Source organism: Moschus berezovskii, chromosome 8 (assembly GCF_049115385.1).
Source record: "Moschus berezovskii isolate FMDL1 chromosome 8, NW_MosBer_1.0, whole genome shotgun sequence".
NCBI lineage: Eukaryota > Metazoa > Chordata > Mammalia > Artiodactyla > Moschidae > Moschus > Moschus berezovskii.
Window position 1 is genome coordinate 66,030,976 of NC_142467.1, and position 16,693 is coordinate 66,047,668.

The 16,693-nt window shown below is 39.7% G+C and overlaps 1 protein-coding gene across 2 annotated transcripts in view; it reads right to left on the minus strand.

The window, feature by feature from the left end:
• Nucleotides 1–16,619, minus strand: part of SEC24A (SEC24 homolog A, COPII component) — a 70,535-nt gene extending 53,916 nt beyond the window's left edge. For both annotated transcript variants that reach the window (XM_055431308.2, XM_055431307.2), the window contains exon 1: nt 16,071–16,619. In XM_055431308.2, coding sequence (XP_055287283.2) covers nt 16,071–16,167 — 97 coding nt within the window. In that variant the 5' untranslated portion in view covers nt 16,168–16,619. The remainder of the gene's footprint in view (nt 1–16,070) is intronic.
• Between the last annotated feature and the right edge of the window lie 74 nt (nt 16,620–16,693).

A 16,693-nucleotide genomic window follows, 5' to 3' on the forward strand; every position in this document is an offset into this window, starting at 1 on the left:
ATAAGCATCAGTATAAACAATGGTAATAGGTTATAACCCACTGAAATCACTGAAGTCATGAAATCAGAAGACGTTGGCTTCTTGGCAAGAAAGCTAAGACAAACCTAGACAGTGTGTTGAAAAGCAGAGACATCACTCTGCCGACAAAGGTCCATATAGTCAAGGCTGTCTTCCCAGTGGTCATGACGGTTGTGAGAGCTGGACCGTAAAGAAGGCAGAGTGCTGAAGAACTGATGCCTTCGCACTATCGTGCTGGAGAAGACTCCTGAGAGTCCCTTGGATAGCAAGAAGATCAAACTAGTCAAACTTAACGGAAATCAACCCTGAATACACATTGGAAGGACTGATGCTGAAGCTGAAACTCCAGTATTTCGGTCATCTGATGTGAACAGCTGACTCACTGGAAAAGTCCTTATACTGGAAAGACTGAGGGCAGAAGGAGAAGAGGGCATCAGAGGATGAGACGGCTGGATAACATCACTGATGATGGACATGAACTTGAGCAAACCTTGCGAGATGGTGAGGGACAGAGAGGCCTGGTGTGCTGCAGTCCATGAGGTCATGAAGGTTGGACAAAAACAACCCACTGGAATAGCCCACACCAATAAAATAGATGAATAAATTAAAATTCTAACAAGGAATGAGATATTTACAAAGTCTCAAACTACATCTCCCAAAATACTTTTCAATTACAAAGGAGAAAGGAGCAACATGACTGTGAAGAAGCTTGGCAGACACTCTTCTAATCAAGTGATCAAAGTGAACATCACCAATAACAGGGGAAAATGAAATCATGTGCCACCTAATGGGACATGATGAGAATACAACATCTTTTCTGTAACAGTCCTGCTAAATTGCATAGTCTAATCATGATGAAATATTAATATATGACAAACCCAAACTGAAAGACATTCTACAAAATAACTGACTTGTAATTTTCAAAAGCATCTAGGTCATGAAAGTCAGAGAAAGACTGGGAAACTGCTTCAGATTGAAGAACACTACAGAGGCATGACACTTAAATGCTAAACGTGACTTCGGACAGGATTTTTTTGCTAAGGGTTTTATTGGGACAACTGGTGAAATCTGAACAGGGTCTGAGGATTAGATAATAGTAACATATTAGTGTTAATTTAATAATTTCATTAGTTGTATTGTAGTTATTTAGGACAACTTTCTTATATATAGGAAATAAAAAAGCATTTAAGAGTGATGGGACACCATGTCAGCAATTTACTCCCAGATAGCTCTGGGGAAAAAGTTCTTTGCAGTGTACTTGCAACTTGTCTATAAAGTTGATGTGATAAAAATTTTAAGTAAAAGCAAATGAAGACTTTTTAGGTGAACTCTTTAGGAATAAATTATGTTTTAGGACTGTATACTTAAAAATAGTTTCTCCAAATCTTTCTCACAACTTGAAACTTAAGAGTTTTGCTAAATTAAGTTAAATGACGGAAAAAAGTTAAGTCATTACCAAGTCAAATAAGATACTGGAACATCATTCACTGAACACGGGTTTCCTTTTATAGAGAAACTAAAGATATTTAGGACTATTAATGTTTGGTAACACACTAAAAGAATTTTTTTCCTATAAAAGAGCATGTGCTTTTTTAGCAACCATAAATAGTATAGGTTTGCCAAACTACAGAATGCTAATGTAGAAGACAGTTCATAATTGCTTACTTCTTCGTTTTCACTAGAAACTGAAGTTTTTAAATGTTAAGAATCCTAATTAAACTATGTAATTAAAACTACTAAAAAATTTGAAGATATAAGGAGTAGAGATGCATTTTGTTAAGGAAAAAGACAGTAATTTTGCACAGAAGCCGGTTATTTCTAAATGGGAAGGAAAATAAGGGTCAAATTAATATGAATATAGAAGATTTAGAAGAAAAAAAATCTTTAGGACAAAATTCTTTGGGGACTTCCCTGGTGGCCCAGTTGTTAAGACTGTGCGATTCCACTGCAGCGGGCATGGGTTCAATTCCTGATCAGGGAACTAAGATCCCTTATGCTGCAAGGCAAGGCTAAAAACAAACAAAAAAAAAGAGAAGAAAAGGAAGAAAGGAATTCTATGTGTAATCAGAACTATGATTGGAATAAATTTAATTGAGTAGATAGATTTTAATATTAATGTAAGAGGATACAAAGCCTTAGTTTTCTTTCTCTGTTAAGAGGACAAAGTTTCTTAGAATACTGACCAGCTTTTAATACCAGATTGTAAAGTTTCTTTATCTTTTAAGTAATCTGTTATAACTTTCTACATTTGCCTTGGAAATCTAAGTCACTTGGTTAAGTGAATAAATATTATTTCACAGTGACCTATGACACTGTTTTTAAAAACTTTTTGATATTTCTGACAAAATTCCCAAAGATCAAATTTATATGAAGTTCATTTGACCTCCAGCTAACTTTGAGGTTTTTCCAAGAGGGCCCTTGGGGCTTCCCCAGTGGCTCAGCAGTACAGAATCTGCCTGCAATGCAGGAGACACAGGAGATGCAGGTCTGATCTCTGGGTAGGGAAGATACCCTGGAGAGGGACATGGCAACCCACTTGTCTGAAAAATCCCATGGACAGAGGAGCCTGACAGGCTAAAATCCATGGGGTCACAAAGAGTCAGACACAACTGAAGCGATTGAGCAGAGAATGGCAGAGCAAAACGGCCCTAGAACACCTTAAGAAAATTGTTTTATCTTATTATCAAAGAAAGATACAAAACTAATTAGGCTTATTTGGTATGTTAAATTACTTGGGAAGCATTGTCAATGAATGATAAACCTGTTTAAGTTTATATTGTATGGGTAAATTCTATTAATATAGATATTCTAGAAATAATATGGAATACCTAAAAATCTGGTATGTCCTAGTAAATAAAATGTTATCAGCCATAACGCTAGTTATTATCTTAACATATCGTATGTCATAGTAATAACCAAATTCATCTGCCAATTACACTATAATCAGATCTTTAACCATGCCTTTTAAAGTCTTTTGTCATCCACAGACAGTTATTGTTTTACTCTACTGCTGCTGAAAAAAAAAAAAAGCTTCATCTTCAGGAACACTCACAGAAAGGACTTTCTGACAAGTACAGGTTTCTGACAACTTTCAGATAATACTGCTGAACTGGTAAGAAACTAAATAATTATAATGGGACACCTGATGACTTCATGAAACTGTTAACAGATTAAGATCAAGGATTAGTCACATAGGACTAAGTGTATGATGAATATAATTGGGGGAATTTTTTTACCAAAATTATTACTGATTTTTAATCTTGTGCTTTCTAAATACAAGGAAACCCTTCCCCTCAAGCTAATTATGACTTACAGCAATTATATAAATTACACTTTTGTAACTACAAGTGAAACAGTTACCTTTTCTCTCTACTTGATTCCCCCAGGAACTGGAAACTCTTAGGTTCTCAGCAGCCTTATCAGGTGAATAATGAAAATTACCTCCTGGAAGGTACAGTAATCTCAAGATATTCTGGAGATCTTGAGAAGGGAAGAACCCAGCCAAATCTTAGGTATCAGAGACTGAATCTAACAGCATACCCTTGATCTGGCTTTCTTGGCCTTAAAAGACCTTTAAGAGTTCAATTTGAGATTCCTTATGAAAGTTCCAGCACAGCTGAAAAGAGCATATATGATCAGTTATACTTATGTAAATAATCAGACTCTATGGACATGAGTTTGAGTGAACTCCAGGAGTTGGTGATGGACAGGGAGGCCTGGCATGCTGTGATTCATGGCGTCGCAAAGAGTCAGACACGACTGAGCGACTGAACTGAACTGAACTGAGGGTAATTTTAGAGAGAAAAAAATATATTTCAGTATATGTGCTGCTGAAGAGAGCACTAGAAAAAAATATATTTCAATGAATATTATGTTTTAGTGTTGTCTTTAAGGTTTTTCTATATTTACTGCCTAAAGACTCGCTTCCAAAATAACTCTTTGTTGTTATGTTATATTATTATAGAATTTAATTACACCTTAATTGAATTATTAAGAGGATATTCTAAGTTTGTTTCTGGAGTTTATCATAGTAAATTATCTTTGGATGAAGATCAAATCCCCGTGACCTGCAACCAAGATATTATGTATATTGGAAAAGACATCAGATAAAGGACTCTTTACAGCCACACTGGGAGGGGCCATATCAGGCTACCTCTTCTAAACAGACTGCAGCTCCTATTTCTGACACCCATCTCTGACTAACTGAGGCCAGCCCTACCAGACCAGGATGAGAAGAAAACATCTGAAGTAGACAACTGACCCAAAATGCTGAACCAGACTTGTACACTAATTACTTTGACAATTGCTCACACTTCTGCTTATAAATCAAATATTTCTTTCTTGGGCTTAATCATATGCCAAGTTTCAAAAATCAGTAATGTTGGGTTTGTGGCCAATTACCAATGTCCAGTACTCCTGGGTTACCTTTGTGAATTTCTCCTTTTCAAAGCTCGAATCTGATGGCCCTTAGAAATTTTATTTTAGAAGAAACTTGAGTACCATGAAAGCTACCATCAATATTACTAAATGGGACCCTGTTACCTGCCCAATTTATGACACTTGCTCTGAAACTGGCCACAAAACATATAACATCTCCTTTTTACTAGATGTTAAGTATTGGGTAGCTCCTGATCCCGGTGGATTTATGGAACAAGTTTATGGCCTTGGCTGTCCCTGGCTGGTTAGGAAGATGCACAACTGGTTTCCTGTGGGCTCAAGGTCACCTACAGGCAGCCTTGGAACCAGGCCCTGCCAACCTGCCTTCAGTTCCAGCATGCTAGGTTCAATGTTTTCCAATGGTATGACCACTGAGCTACAGAATTTGCTATTTCCCACTTGGAATAAAAGATATCATTACTTACGTAGAGGCTTTAACAAAATTTACTGAGTAGGCTTTGAATGATAGTTATTAAAGCCAGTAGCTTGCTCAATTCAGAAGTCTACATGATGAGAAAAAGTGGTGCTACAGAACTGTAATATGACCTTTGAGATTCTAATTGCTCCCAAGGGGGAAATTGTGCTGTAATACATACTGAATGTTGTGTATTATATTCAATAGTCTTGAATATAACTCAATATAACTTGATGTAACTCATCTTGAAAGTCAGGTCCAACTCTTTGTGACCCCCATGGAGTATACAGTCCATGGAATTCTCCAGGCCAGAATACTGGAATGGGTAGCTGTTCCTTCCCCAGGGGATCTTCCCAGTCCAGGGATCTAACCCAGGTCTCCCGCATTGCAGGCGGATTCTTTACCAGCTGAGCCACGAGGTAAGTCCAAGAATACTGGAGTGGGTAGCCTATCCCTTCTCCAGCGGATCTTCCAGACCCAGGAATTGAACCAGGGTCTCCTGCATTGCAGGTGAACTCTTTATCAGTTAAGCTACCAGGGAAGCCCAACTCATCTTAAGACACATGAAGAATCAGATTTCTACTCTGAATAATCCTCTTCCCAATTTAGGGGAAATAATAGAAAAATGGTTTGGTTTAGGAGGCTCTGGCTTAAACTTTTAAACTACTGATCACATCTACAGTTCTCTATGAATTAATGAACATGCACAATGTATGTGGCAAGATAAAACTGGCATATATCCTACTAGACAATTTGAAATTAACCATTAGTCCTTGCCAGATATCTTACTACTATAACTACCTAAAAGGAAAGAAAGAACCCGGCTATTAAGACCCCAACATCAAGGAAAATGATAAACACAGGGCAGGTAAGCCATCACTGTGGCATCAAGGGACCAAATATTTGATTACCTAATGCTTTCTATCAAAAGATGAATGATCAGAGAAGAGAAATTAATGAAATAAAATTCCTATTTTATGGCAAGACAAGAAAATTTTAAGTATAAATTTTTTCTCTGCTTGGGACTCTCCCTTAGGTGTATAATGTGTATCTGCATTAATCACACATACTTAGGAGATAACCTTCCTTATTAATCTTGTAAAGGGTCATGATTCACTACTAGCTCTGTACATGCAGATCTGGATTGTGTAAACTGTCAATACGTCATCTGAAGTACAATCCTTTGTCTCAAAAAGGTATATGACTGTACTTTGACTTCTGACAGGGGGAATATTCCTCAGAGCTTTCTAAAAGACTATCTCCCTGGTTATAATCCTCAGATTGACTGGAATAAATTTTTCCATTTCTTTCTTAGATATTAGCCTATTGAATAATTTTATTGTCAACACTGTATTTTATTCCAAATGGTTAGGAACATACCATTCACTACCTAACTGAAAAGACAGATTTTATGAAGAATCTTCTGAGCACACAAGGTGAGTAAGGTCCACTCCATCCCTGTCCTCAAGCAGCTATGGTCCAGACAGGAAGATAACCAGGTGAAGACAATAGAGAGTAAAATCTTAAGAGACAATAGGAGTTAGCCCCAGGAAAAGGATTGCCAAGGGTGCTTGCAGGAAAAGGAACAACATGTGCAATAGCCCATGGCCATGAAACGGCATTCTGAAAAATCCGTGTGGCACAGCAGAGTCAAGTGATTGTGTCAAGCATCTGAAGTGAGGCAAGAGGTTAGGACATGAAAAGAACTTCTTGGGGATTGCAGGAGAGATTGGAAGATACTGGAGTCTACAGCAGTAATCTGGGTAAGAAATAATTGACTAAACAGCAGTAGTGGGAATACAGAGATCTTTGAATCAATGAAAACATTTGTAAAAAGTAAAATTATAAGCAAATTTGGGTCATCTGGATAGAAACCAACATCTCACAGTCTAGTACTGCCACAAGATTTCATGGCTCACTCTAATATTTTTATTTATTGTTTCATCACAGGCCATTATGCTTGAGGTCTTTAAGCCAAGTACAGTCAATGAAAGCCAAGCATCATCAAAATGCACAAAATAAGCAAAAGTCTTACAGTATTCATGAAGAAAATGAAAGGAATATGCAATCATAAGACTATAAGGTAGAAAGACAAACACCAAAGAATCTGCTTTGGGCTTCCCTGGTGACTCAGTGGTAAAGAAACAACCTTCCAATGCAGGTGACACAGGTTTGATACCACGTGCCTCGGAACAACTACGCCCATAAACCGCAACTGCTGAGCCAGTGCTCTAGAGCCCAGGAACCACAACTATTGAAGCCCACTTGCCCAGAGCCCGTGCTCCACAACAAGATAAGCCACCACAATGAGAAGCCTGCAACCAGAGGGTAATCCACTCACTGCAATTAAAGAAAAGTCCACACGCAGCAACAAAGACCCAGCACAGCCTAAAATAATAAATAAATAAATTATAAATAAAAAACAGAAAACAAAAAACACAAGAATATTAAAAAAAAAAAGAACTTGCTTTGTAGTAGTCATTATAGATCCACTTCGAGTGACTTATAATGTAAAAATTGTCTATTTACATATGTATCAACTTTCAATAGTTTATTAGAAGTGCAGTAGTAAATACATAATGAAGTTTTCATCAGTTTTAATTATATTATTTTGAAGTCATTAATAAATTATATAATCTAGCAAAATAATGGATCAGCGATTTTAAAGGGATCCAGAATATACCACTGTGACATAAAAATTATTTTGAGTAGAGGGCATGAGTTCTGAGAATCTGCCTAAAAGCACTTATCTGCCTAAAAGCACAGCCTCCAAAAATAACTCAAAAGAATTAAGTTGTCCCACACCTAAACATACATTGTCACAAAATGATCAAGTCTCCCATTTATTCTACTAAGGACTCATTTATTTTCCCTAAAAATCATTTTCCATAACTGCTCTTTTCTTTCTCCTCTTCCCCATTAAGATGGTTTATAAGTCCCAAATTCTCGAGGCATATTTTTATGAACCCTCATAATGCATGAGTAAATTTTGCCTTTTCTCTTGCTATCCTGTCTTTTGCCAGTTTAACTCACAGGTTCCCAGGCACTAAAACTAAGAGGGCAGAGGAAAAATTTTTTTTCTCCAACAACCTGAAACTAGTTTCATCTTAAAAAAAAAAAAAAAGAGAAAAACAATAATAGTCACCCAAATGATGTTCTAACATGTTAAAAATCAGAAGAATAATCAATTTTGGCTTCAGCCAAACAATCCATTGCATTATTTATTAAGTTTGAATTATACTGCTTTTGTTGTAATGTTCTTAATTTGTTTTGGTTTTACAATGGTACAATAGCTAAAATATATGGAGTTTATACCTAGTTTTGTATCTGTATATACATTTTATAAAAAGTAATTTAACATTGAGGTTGCAAATAAATATATAGCACCTACACATTACTTAAAAAAACTGATAAAGGAAACTGAACTGATAGGATTCATGGAATTGAATATGGAGACACAACAAATCTGTGGAATTGATGTGGAATTGGAGAAGGGAAAGAACCAAAAATGACTTCCAGGACTGACCTGTGCAACTCGGTAGATGACAGTGCCATACATTAGGACAGAAGGGGGAGAAAAGAACCGGGGAAGGCAAGGAATAACAAAACAGAGAATGAAGAATTATTTTAAATATACTTTAAGTGTCATCAAGAAATTCAAGTGGAACTAGAAAGACATCTATTTTCAGTGAAAGAGATAGGTTTCAGCTTATGATATAACTTTGGAAATCACTGGCATACAGTATTTGATATTACAAGAATTAATAATATCATGCAGGGAGTATGTACAGAGTAAGAAAAGAGCCAGCCACAGAAACCACGTGAAATAGTACATGTTTACTGTTAATTTTTAAAATGCTATTTATTATTTATTTTTACTGCGCCTGGTCTTCACTGCTACACACAAGTTTTCTCTCGTTGAGATGCTTGAGCTTCTTGTTACAGGGGCCTCTCTTGATGCAACTCACAGGTTCAAGAGCACAGGCACAGTAGTTGTGGCATACAGGCTCAGCTGCTCCAAGGCATGTGGACTCTTCCCCAGACCAGGGATCAAGCCCATGTTCCTTGCACTGGCAGGTGGTTTCTTGACCACTGGGCCACCAAGGAAGTTCATATTGTTTTGTTTTGTTTAGAAAGGAAGAAAAAGAAGGGAACTATGTTAGGAAGCTCCAAAGATCACCAACATTTTAGGAAAAAGAGAGCAATTAGAAGAGACAGACGAAAAATATTTTTTGTAACTTAATAACCAAGAAATCATCTGCGGCCTTATTAAGGGCAGTTTTGGTGGATATATAAAGTAGAAGCCAAATTAGAAATTATACTTAAGAAACAAATGAGAGATTAAAATAAATGCAGGTGACTGCTTCTCAATCACCCAACCAGAAGCTCCAGAAACAAAGAGAACCTAGGTTCTATAAGTTCCTGTTTTATACTTGATGGACTCCCAGAACCTAAACTAGTAAAATTTATGATCTAAATTTTACTACTGTACATGTACTGGTAATTCTCTCATACTTTAGAATAAACTTTATGAACTTTAGAATCCACTGATACATAAAAATGATACTCCCAGAATGGTTTCCCCTAACATTCCAAGTAAAACAAAGACTTGAGATCTTGTATTCTTAAACAACTCATTCACCAATCCATTCAGTAAATATATGCATGTGCTCCGTTGCTCAGTCGTGTCTGACTCTTTGTGACTTTATGGACTGAAGATGCCAGTATCCTCTGTCCATGGGATTTTCCAGGCAAGAATACTGTAGTGGGTTGCCATTTCCTCGTCCAGAGGATCTTCCCAACCCAAGAACTGAACCTGCATCTCCTTCATAGGCAGGTAGGTTCTTTACCAGTGAACCACCAGGAAGCCCCAGTAATATACAATGAGCTACTACTTGCCAGGGACAGTTTATACTTTCTACCGACCACTCATGAATTCAATCGACTAAACCAGTTCAAATTAATTCAAGGCTCTATTGAATATGGTTCCATCAGTTACGGTGTCCTCAGTTCAGTTCAGTCGCTCAGTCGTGTCCGACTCTCCGCGACCCCATGAATCACAGCACGCCAGGCCTCCCTGTCCATCACCAACTCCCGGAGTTCACTCAAACTCACGTCCATCGAGTCAGTGATGCCATCCAGCCATCTCATTCTCTGTCGTCCCCATCTCCTCCCGCCCCCAATCCTTCCCAGCATCAGAGTCTTTTCCAGTGAGTCAACTCGTCACATGAGGTGGCCAAAGTACTGGAGTTTCAGCTTTAGCATCAGTCCTTTCAATGAACACCCAGGACTGATCTCCCTTAGGATGGACTGGTTGAATCTCCATGCAGTCCAAGGGACTCGCAAGAGTCTTCTCCAACACCACAGTTCAAAAGCATCAATTCTTTGGCACTCAGCTTTCTTCACAGTCCAACTCTCACATCTATACATGACCACTGGAAAAACCATAGTCTTGACTTGATTAGATGGACGTTTGTTGGCAAAGTAATGTTTCTGCTTTTTAATATGCTATCTAGGTTGGTTATAACTTTCCTTCCAAGGAGTAAGCGCCATTTACTTTCACGGCTGCAATCACCATCTGCAGTGATTTTGGAGCCCGAAAAAATAAAGTCTGACACTGTTTCCACATCTATTTCCCATGAAGTGATGGGACCAGATGCCATGATCTTAGTTTTCTGAACGTTGAGCTTTATAGCAGCAGCTTGTGGGATTAAGGATTGAACCCAAGCCCTCAGCAGTGACAGTGTGGAGTCCTAACCACTGGATTGTCAGATAATTCCCTATGGTGTCCTCCGTTCCGTTCCATCGCTCAGTCGTGTCCGACTCTTTGCGACCCCGTGGACTCCGTCCATGGGATTCTCCAGGCAAGAATACTGAGACAGTGGGTTACCGTTTCCTTCTCCAGGGGATCTTCCCGACCCAGGGATCGAACCCTGGTCTCCCGCATTGGAGGCAGACGCTTTAACCTCTGAGCCACCAGGGAAGCCCCATGGTGTCCTACATGAAAGTAAATACAAGTTATGGAAAAGTAGCCAAATATTCAAAACACTGTGCTTTATACAGCAATGTTTTACTTAACTTTTGAAAAGTTCCTTCTGTGTATGTGCTTTTAAATAGAACAGATTTGGAGGACAAGTCAATATAGAGAGAAAAAAAAACGATTCAGCACCTCTCCCTGTGCATCGAAATACACTCTTATCACTTACAGTTGGCCAACTGACACTGTAAGTGCAACAAATGGGTGCTACTGCATGAGGACAACCTGTGGATCAGTGACTAAATATAACGGCTTTAAAAAAAGCAACAAAAGGGGCAAGAGCAAATGCTGAGAATCAAAGTGGGGGTATTGGCAATTTCAAGATGTACAGGACATTCATGAGATGTGATGCTGAAATGGCAAAGAAATGGACTCAATACTAACAAAAGTGAGGGTCTGGTCGTGTATTAATTATAATCCAAAGGAAACTATGCTGGGTGGCAATTTCAAAAATTATCAGCAAGTATTTACTCTAAGTATATATATCCACCTACATAAAGAAACCAAAGAAAAGGTTCTGTTCCTTGATCCAGGCATAACCACCAGGCAAGCTGAATAAATAAGACTGCCAACTTTAAATCTAGGTTCTACAACATATTAGCTGTGTAACCTTGAATGAGTTGCTTGACCACTCATCTTCATTTCCTGGTCAGTAAACCTAACAGTTCTCATATCACAGGGCTGTTCAGTTCAGTTCAGTCGCTCAGTCGTGTCCGACTCTCCACGACCCCATGAATCACAGCACGCCAGGTCTCCCTATCCATCACCAACTCCCGGAGTTCACTCAAACTCATGTCCATAGAATCGGTGATGCCATCCAGCCATCTCATTCTCTGTCGTCCCCTTCTCCTCCCGCCCCGAACCATTCCCAGCATCAGAGTCTTTTCCAGTGAGTCAACTCGCCGCATGAGGTGGATGAGGACTAAATGAAGTGATGCTTATAATACAACCTAGCACAATGACTAGGAATAGAGTAAGTACACGATAAATGCTAATTCTTATTGTTACTATTTTATGTCTTCAGGAACTCCCAGTCTATCAGCAAATTCCAAACAGAACCTCAATGTAGTGAGTTCTATTAGAGGTATGCAAAGTCTTATGGGCTTTCCTGGTAGCTCAGACAGTAAAGAATCTGCCTGCAGTGCAGCAGATGCGGGTTGAATCCCTGGGTAAGGAAGATCCCCTGGAGAAGGAAATAGCAATCCACTCCAGTACTCTTGCCTGGAGAATCCCATGGCCAGAGGAGCCTGGCAGGCTACAGTCCATGGAGTCACAAAGGGTTGGACATGACTGAGTGACTAAGCCTGCACATGTGCAGTCTTGTAGGACTCCAAAGTTACTGTGCTCACTGAAAATATTAAAAGGAACTCAGCCACAACAATCCGTGTTAGAGATCACATGCCAATTTTAGTCTCAGCACTAAAGACTTCATATGGAACTTCCTTCCCTGGTTGCACAGTGGATAAGAATCTGTCTACCAATGCAGGGGACACAGGTTCAATCCCTGATCTGGCAAGACCCCACATGCCTTGGAGCAACTAAGTCCCTGCACCACAACCACTGAGCCCGCGCACCCTACAGCCTGTGCTCCACAACAGAGAAGCACTGCAATGAGAAATCTGCGCACCACAAGGGAGTAGCCTCAAACAGAGGAAAAGCCCACACAAATCAACAAAGACCCAGCACAGCTAAAAATAAATAATAAAAAAAATTTTTAAGACAGCCTATATTAAAAATACACAATCATAATTATGGTTTACCTCATAGAAACTAAAAGAGATTTACATTTCTGCCACGCCTAAAATAGAGATATGAGCACAAGTCTAGCATTTAAAATGATGACTAACCCATACAGCACATTCTACTATGTTTCAGCTGATAATATCAGACACAACTTGGTGACTGAACAACAATTGTATAAAAATCCACAGAAAATTTCACCAGAAAGAAAACAGTTGAAAATGAGCTCAAATCTTATAATGAACAAGTCAATACATGTTTAGTGAACTAATGCAAATACCCAATTCTAAAATCATTCAATAAAACTGGTAATTTCTTAAATGTGCTAGACACCATGTGAGTCTGCTGGAGAGAAGATGATGTGCAAAAACAGATATTCTTGCCCTCATAGGACTTACAGTCTAGAGGGAAAACACATTATTTTATAAAGTTATATTGCAACAGGGGAATGAATCTGGGTGGAAGAGAAAATGTAGAATATCCTTTTCACTCTTAACCTATAAGGGGAAAAGCTGAGTATTACATAAATATTACAAAAAATAATGTTAATAAAACTACAGTTTCTAACTGCCTTGACAATTGACTCAAATAGTCAACAAAGGAGCTAATTACAAGTGGGAGTCATGATTTGCTTTTAGGCTTTTTTATATGGTAATCAGATGAAAATCTGCCAGGTTAAGTAGTGTTGCAGTTTCACTATCAACTTCTGCAAAGGAAATGAGTGTATCCAAATCTACACAGAGACTTAGAAAAACCATTCAAGACAACCTTTGGATTGTAGTGCAATGTAACAATCAACCACAGAAAAAAATGTCCAGATGTGTGAGGTATTCTGTAATATAGTAACACCATACAATACGAAAGTAAGTTACAGAAAAACAAAAGAGTTGACTACTCAATCAACTTTTAAATTATAATCTTAAAAAAAAAACCGAAAGATCCAACTAAACTGTAATGTGTAATTTAAGCATGCTACATTAAACCTAAGGCATGAGAATTCAATAGTATTTAAGCAGCAATAAGTGCCTAGAAAGAGTTAACCAAAAAAAATTAGATCCAGCACTGAACTTTTTTTCACCTTTTAGAGAAATACTCTTCCCTCCCAATCTCCATCACATCCCTACTCTCTTTATTATTAGTGGAGTGAACAATGTGAACAATAACGGAACCCAATACAGGACATTAGCCATTTTACTGAGAATACTTTTACAAAAAAACTTTAGAAACAGGGTTCATAAAAAGAATGTCAAAGTTACATCTTAACAAGGATGTATACCGTATGACCCAGCTATTCTACTTTTACGCATTTATCAAAAAATACAAAAGCATTAATTCAGAAAGATGTATGTACCCCTGTGCTCCCTATAGCATTATTTACAGCAGCCAAGATATGGAAATAACCTAATCGTCCATCAATGAATGAATGGATAAAGATGTGATAGACAGACACACACACAATGGAATATTAATATAATTTAGCTATCCGTTCCGTTCCGTCGCTCAGTCCTGTCCGACTCTATGCGACCCCGTGGACTGTAGCCTACCAGGCTTCTCCGTCCATGGGATTCTATAAATAGAATGAAATCCTGCCATTTGCAAGAACATGGATGGCACGTGAAGGTACTATGCTAAGTAAAATAAACAGACAAAGAAAGATAAATATAATTTCACTCATATTTAGAAGTAAAAAAACAAAGTGAACAGACAAAATAAAAACTCACCAATACAGAGATCAGATTAGTGGTTACCAGAAGGGGAGGGGGTTGGGGAAATGGGTGAAGGGGTCAACTGTATAGTGATGGATGGTAACTGGACCTGTGGTGGTGATCACTTTGTGGTGTATACTGATGTTGAATTATAATGCTGTACACTTGAAACTTATTTTCTAGAAAGTAGGGGTACATATTTGCAATCCTATGACTTCCCTCCCTACCTGACTCCCAAACTGGCTCTGAGCAAGCTGTGTACCTGGACTCCTTTTTTATTCTCTTTCATAATCCTAAGGACACAACTGGAGCATGCAACAGATGTCTGTTGGACTGGATCAATTCAACATAGTGACAACATCTCCAATACAGTATACACAATGGCTAAACTGCTTTACCATTTCAAAATTATCAAAACTATACTTATGAATAAGTTTGCAAACATATTTGCAGGATTTACCATTTAAAGCACCTGTAAAAGTGGAACTTAAAGAAGAAAAAAACACAGTCATATGGCATCTTGCTTAAGAGTTTCGGCCTTAAAGTTAATGTCTTAAAAAATCATTTCATCCTCAGTGAAAATGTAACTAAACAGCTTAGAATAAAAAATAGTTTACATAATCTGCTACCATAAGTTTGAGAAAAAACAACTGATTCAATTTAATACCACTTCAGTGCTTACTCTCACTTATTCTTGCTACTGCCTACATACCTGCCTACTCACAGACATTTTTTAAAGTCTTTTGGAGCCTTCTTTGTAAAGAAAACAGTAGTCTCTAAAAACAATGTAAATTAGCTATTTTAGTCAGTGGCTATTTTCTCGAACTTCACAGCAATCTAAGATTTCAATGGAAAACTGAAGCATTTTAATATTATTCTACTAGTTTTGTTTCCAAGAACTAAAGATTTATAAGTAAACTGGTAACCCGGAAAACTGCTGGGAGTTTATTTATGCTGTCTTTATTATAAGTTCTTTATCATTAAGAACTTAGGAAATCACAACACAGGACAATTTAAAGAATCCTAGAAAGAGTATAAAATTAGAAGACATCCTCACACCGAATGACGAATTATAGTGCCACATGTACACTCTGGCCAGAGGTCCAGAGATTTTGTGTCCAACCACTTTCCAAGTGATGTAACGACCTCTGGAAATCTAACAGGAGATCCTCCCCTTCTAAAGCTGAAAAACTGAACAGGTGGTCTAGGTACAATTCGGGGAAGGTTCAGGGAGAGGAGCAGGCCCTTAAGAGGCAAAGCATAACCCTCCATTCATCTCCGCAGATTCACACCGAGTACGACCCTCACCCTAATGCAGGCCCGACGGGACCGAAATGAATCAGACCCCAAACCGTGCTCTCCAGAAGACGAAGAGGTGGCGCGGAGAGAAAGGGCATGTACATAAACAGATTCCATGAGCCTTGCATGCGAGTTCTGAGGTACAGACGGAATCTGTGTTCTTTACCCATGTACACCCGGGGCGTTATATAGAGCAAATGCTCAGCAACTGTGTGCTGAACCAAAGAAAAACAAATATGAAACACTAAGACGAGTCGCCGTCCCTGGGGCTCAGCCTCCCAGCTCCAGGCGCTCCTGACCCTGGCAGGGAAGTCACTCTCGCCTACAGTCCCCTCAGACGGAGGCAACAACCAAAGGTCAACTCGGGCCGGGGCCCAAACTTCGCCTTCCGCAACTCTCAACACCCAGAGGCACTTACCGTTGGTGTAGGGAGACCCCGAGGCCGAGGCGGCCCCGTTCTGGGCCTGGAGGCCGGTGGAGGCGCCGCCAGAGGCGGGTATCCCGGGCTGGGACATGACGACGATGTTTACAGGGGTCTGGTCGGGGTCTGCGACTGCCCGAAGCCGAGAGTTGAAAAACGACGGCTGGGAGCCAGGGAGGGGGCTAGCGACTTAGGACTGAAAGCCGGAGAGAGAGAGGGCGGCGCAAGGAGCCCTACGCATGGCGCCGCATTCTCCCCAGTCCGCAGGCGGTCAGAGCTTGGCCTGGGTGCCGCGGCTTGGGTGTCGGGCCGGAGGGGCCGAGAACGCCGGGTTGGAAAGCAGCAGCCAAGCAGAGAGAGCCCGAGGGAGGCCCCGGCCGGAACTGCCTGTCAGTCGCTGGGCGCGCAGGCGCAGTCGGGACACGTGGCACTTCCGGCTCCGGCCTCGCAGCGGCAGCTGCAGTCGGTGAGCTCTTCTCTCCCGGCGGGGCTGCCCTGAAGCCACCTGACAGCTCCGGGTGACCCGGCCCGATGGACCGTGCTCGGCTTCTCCTGCCACGTCACTGACTTTCACCGTCGGCCGGAAGTGGCGTGTGTCACCGGTACGGAAATCCCCGCCG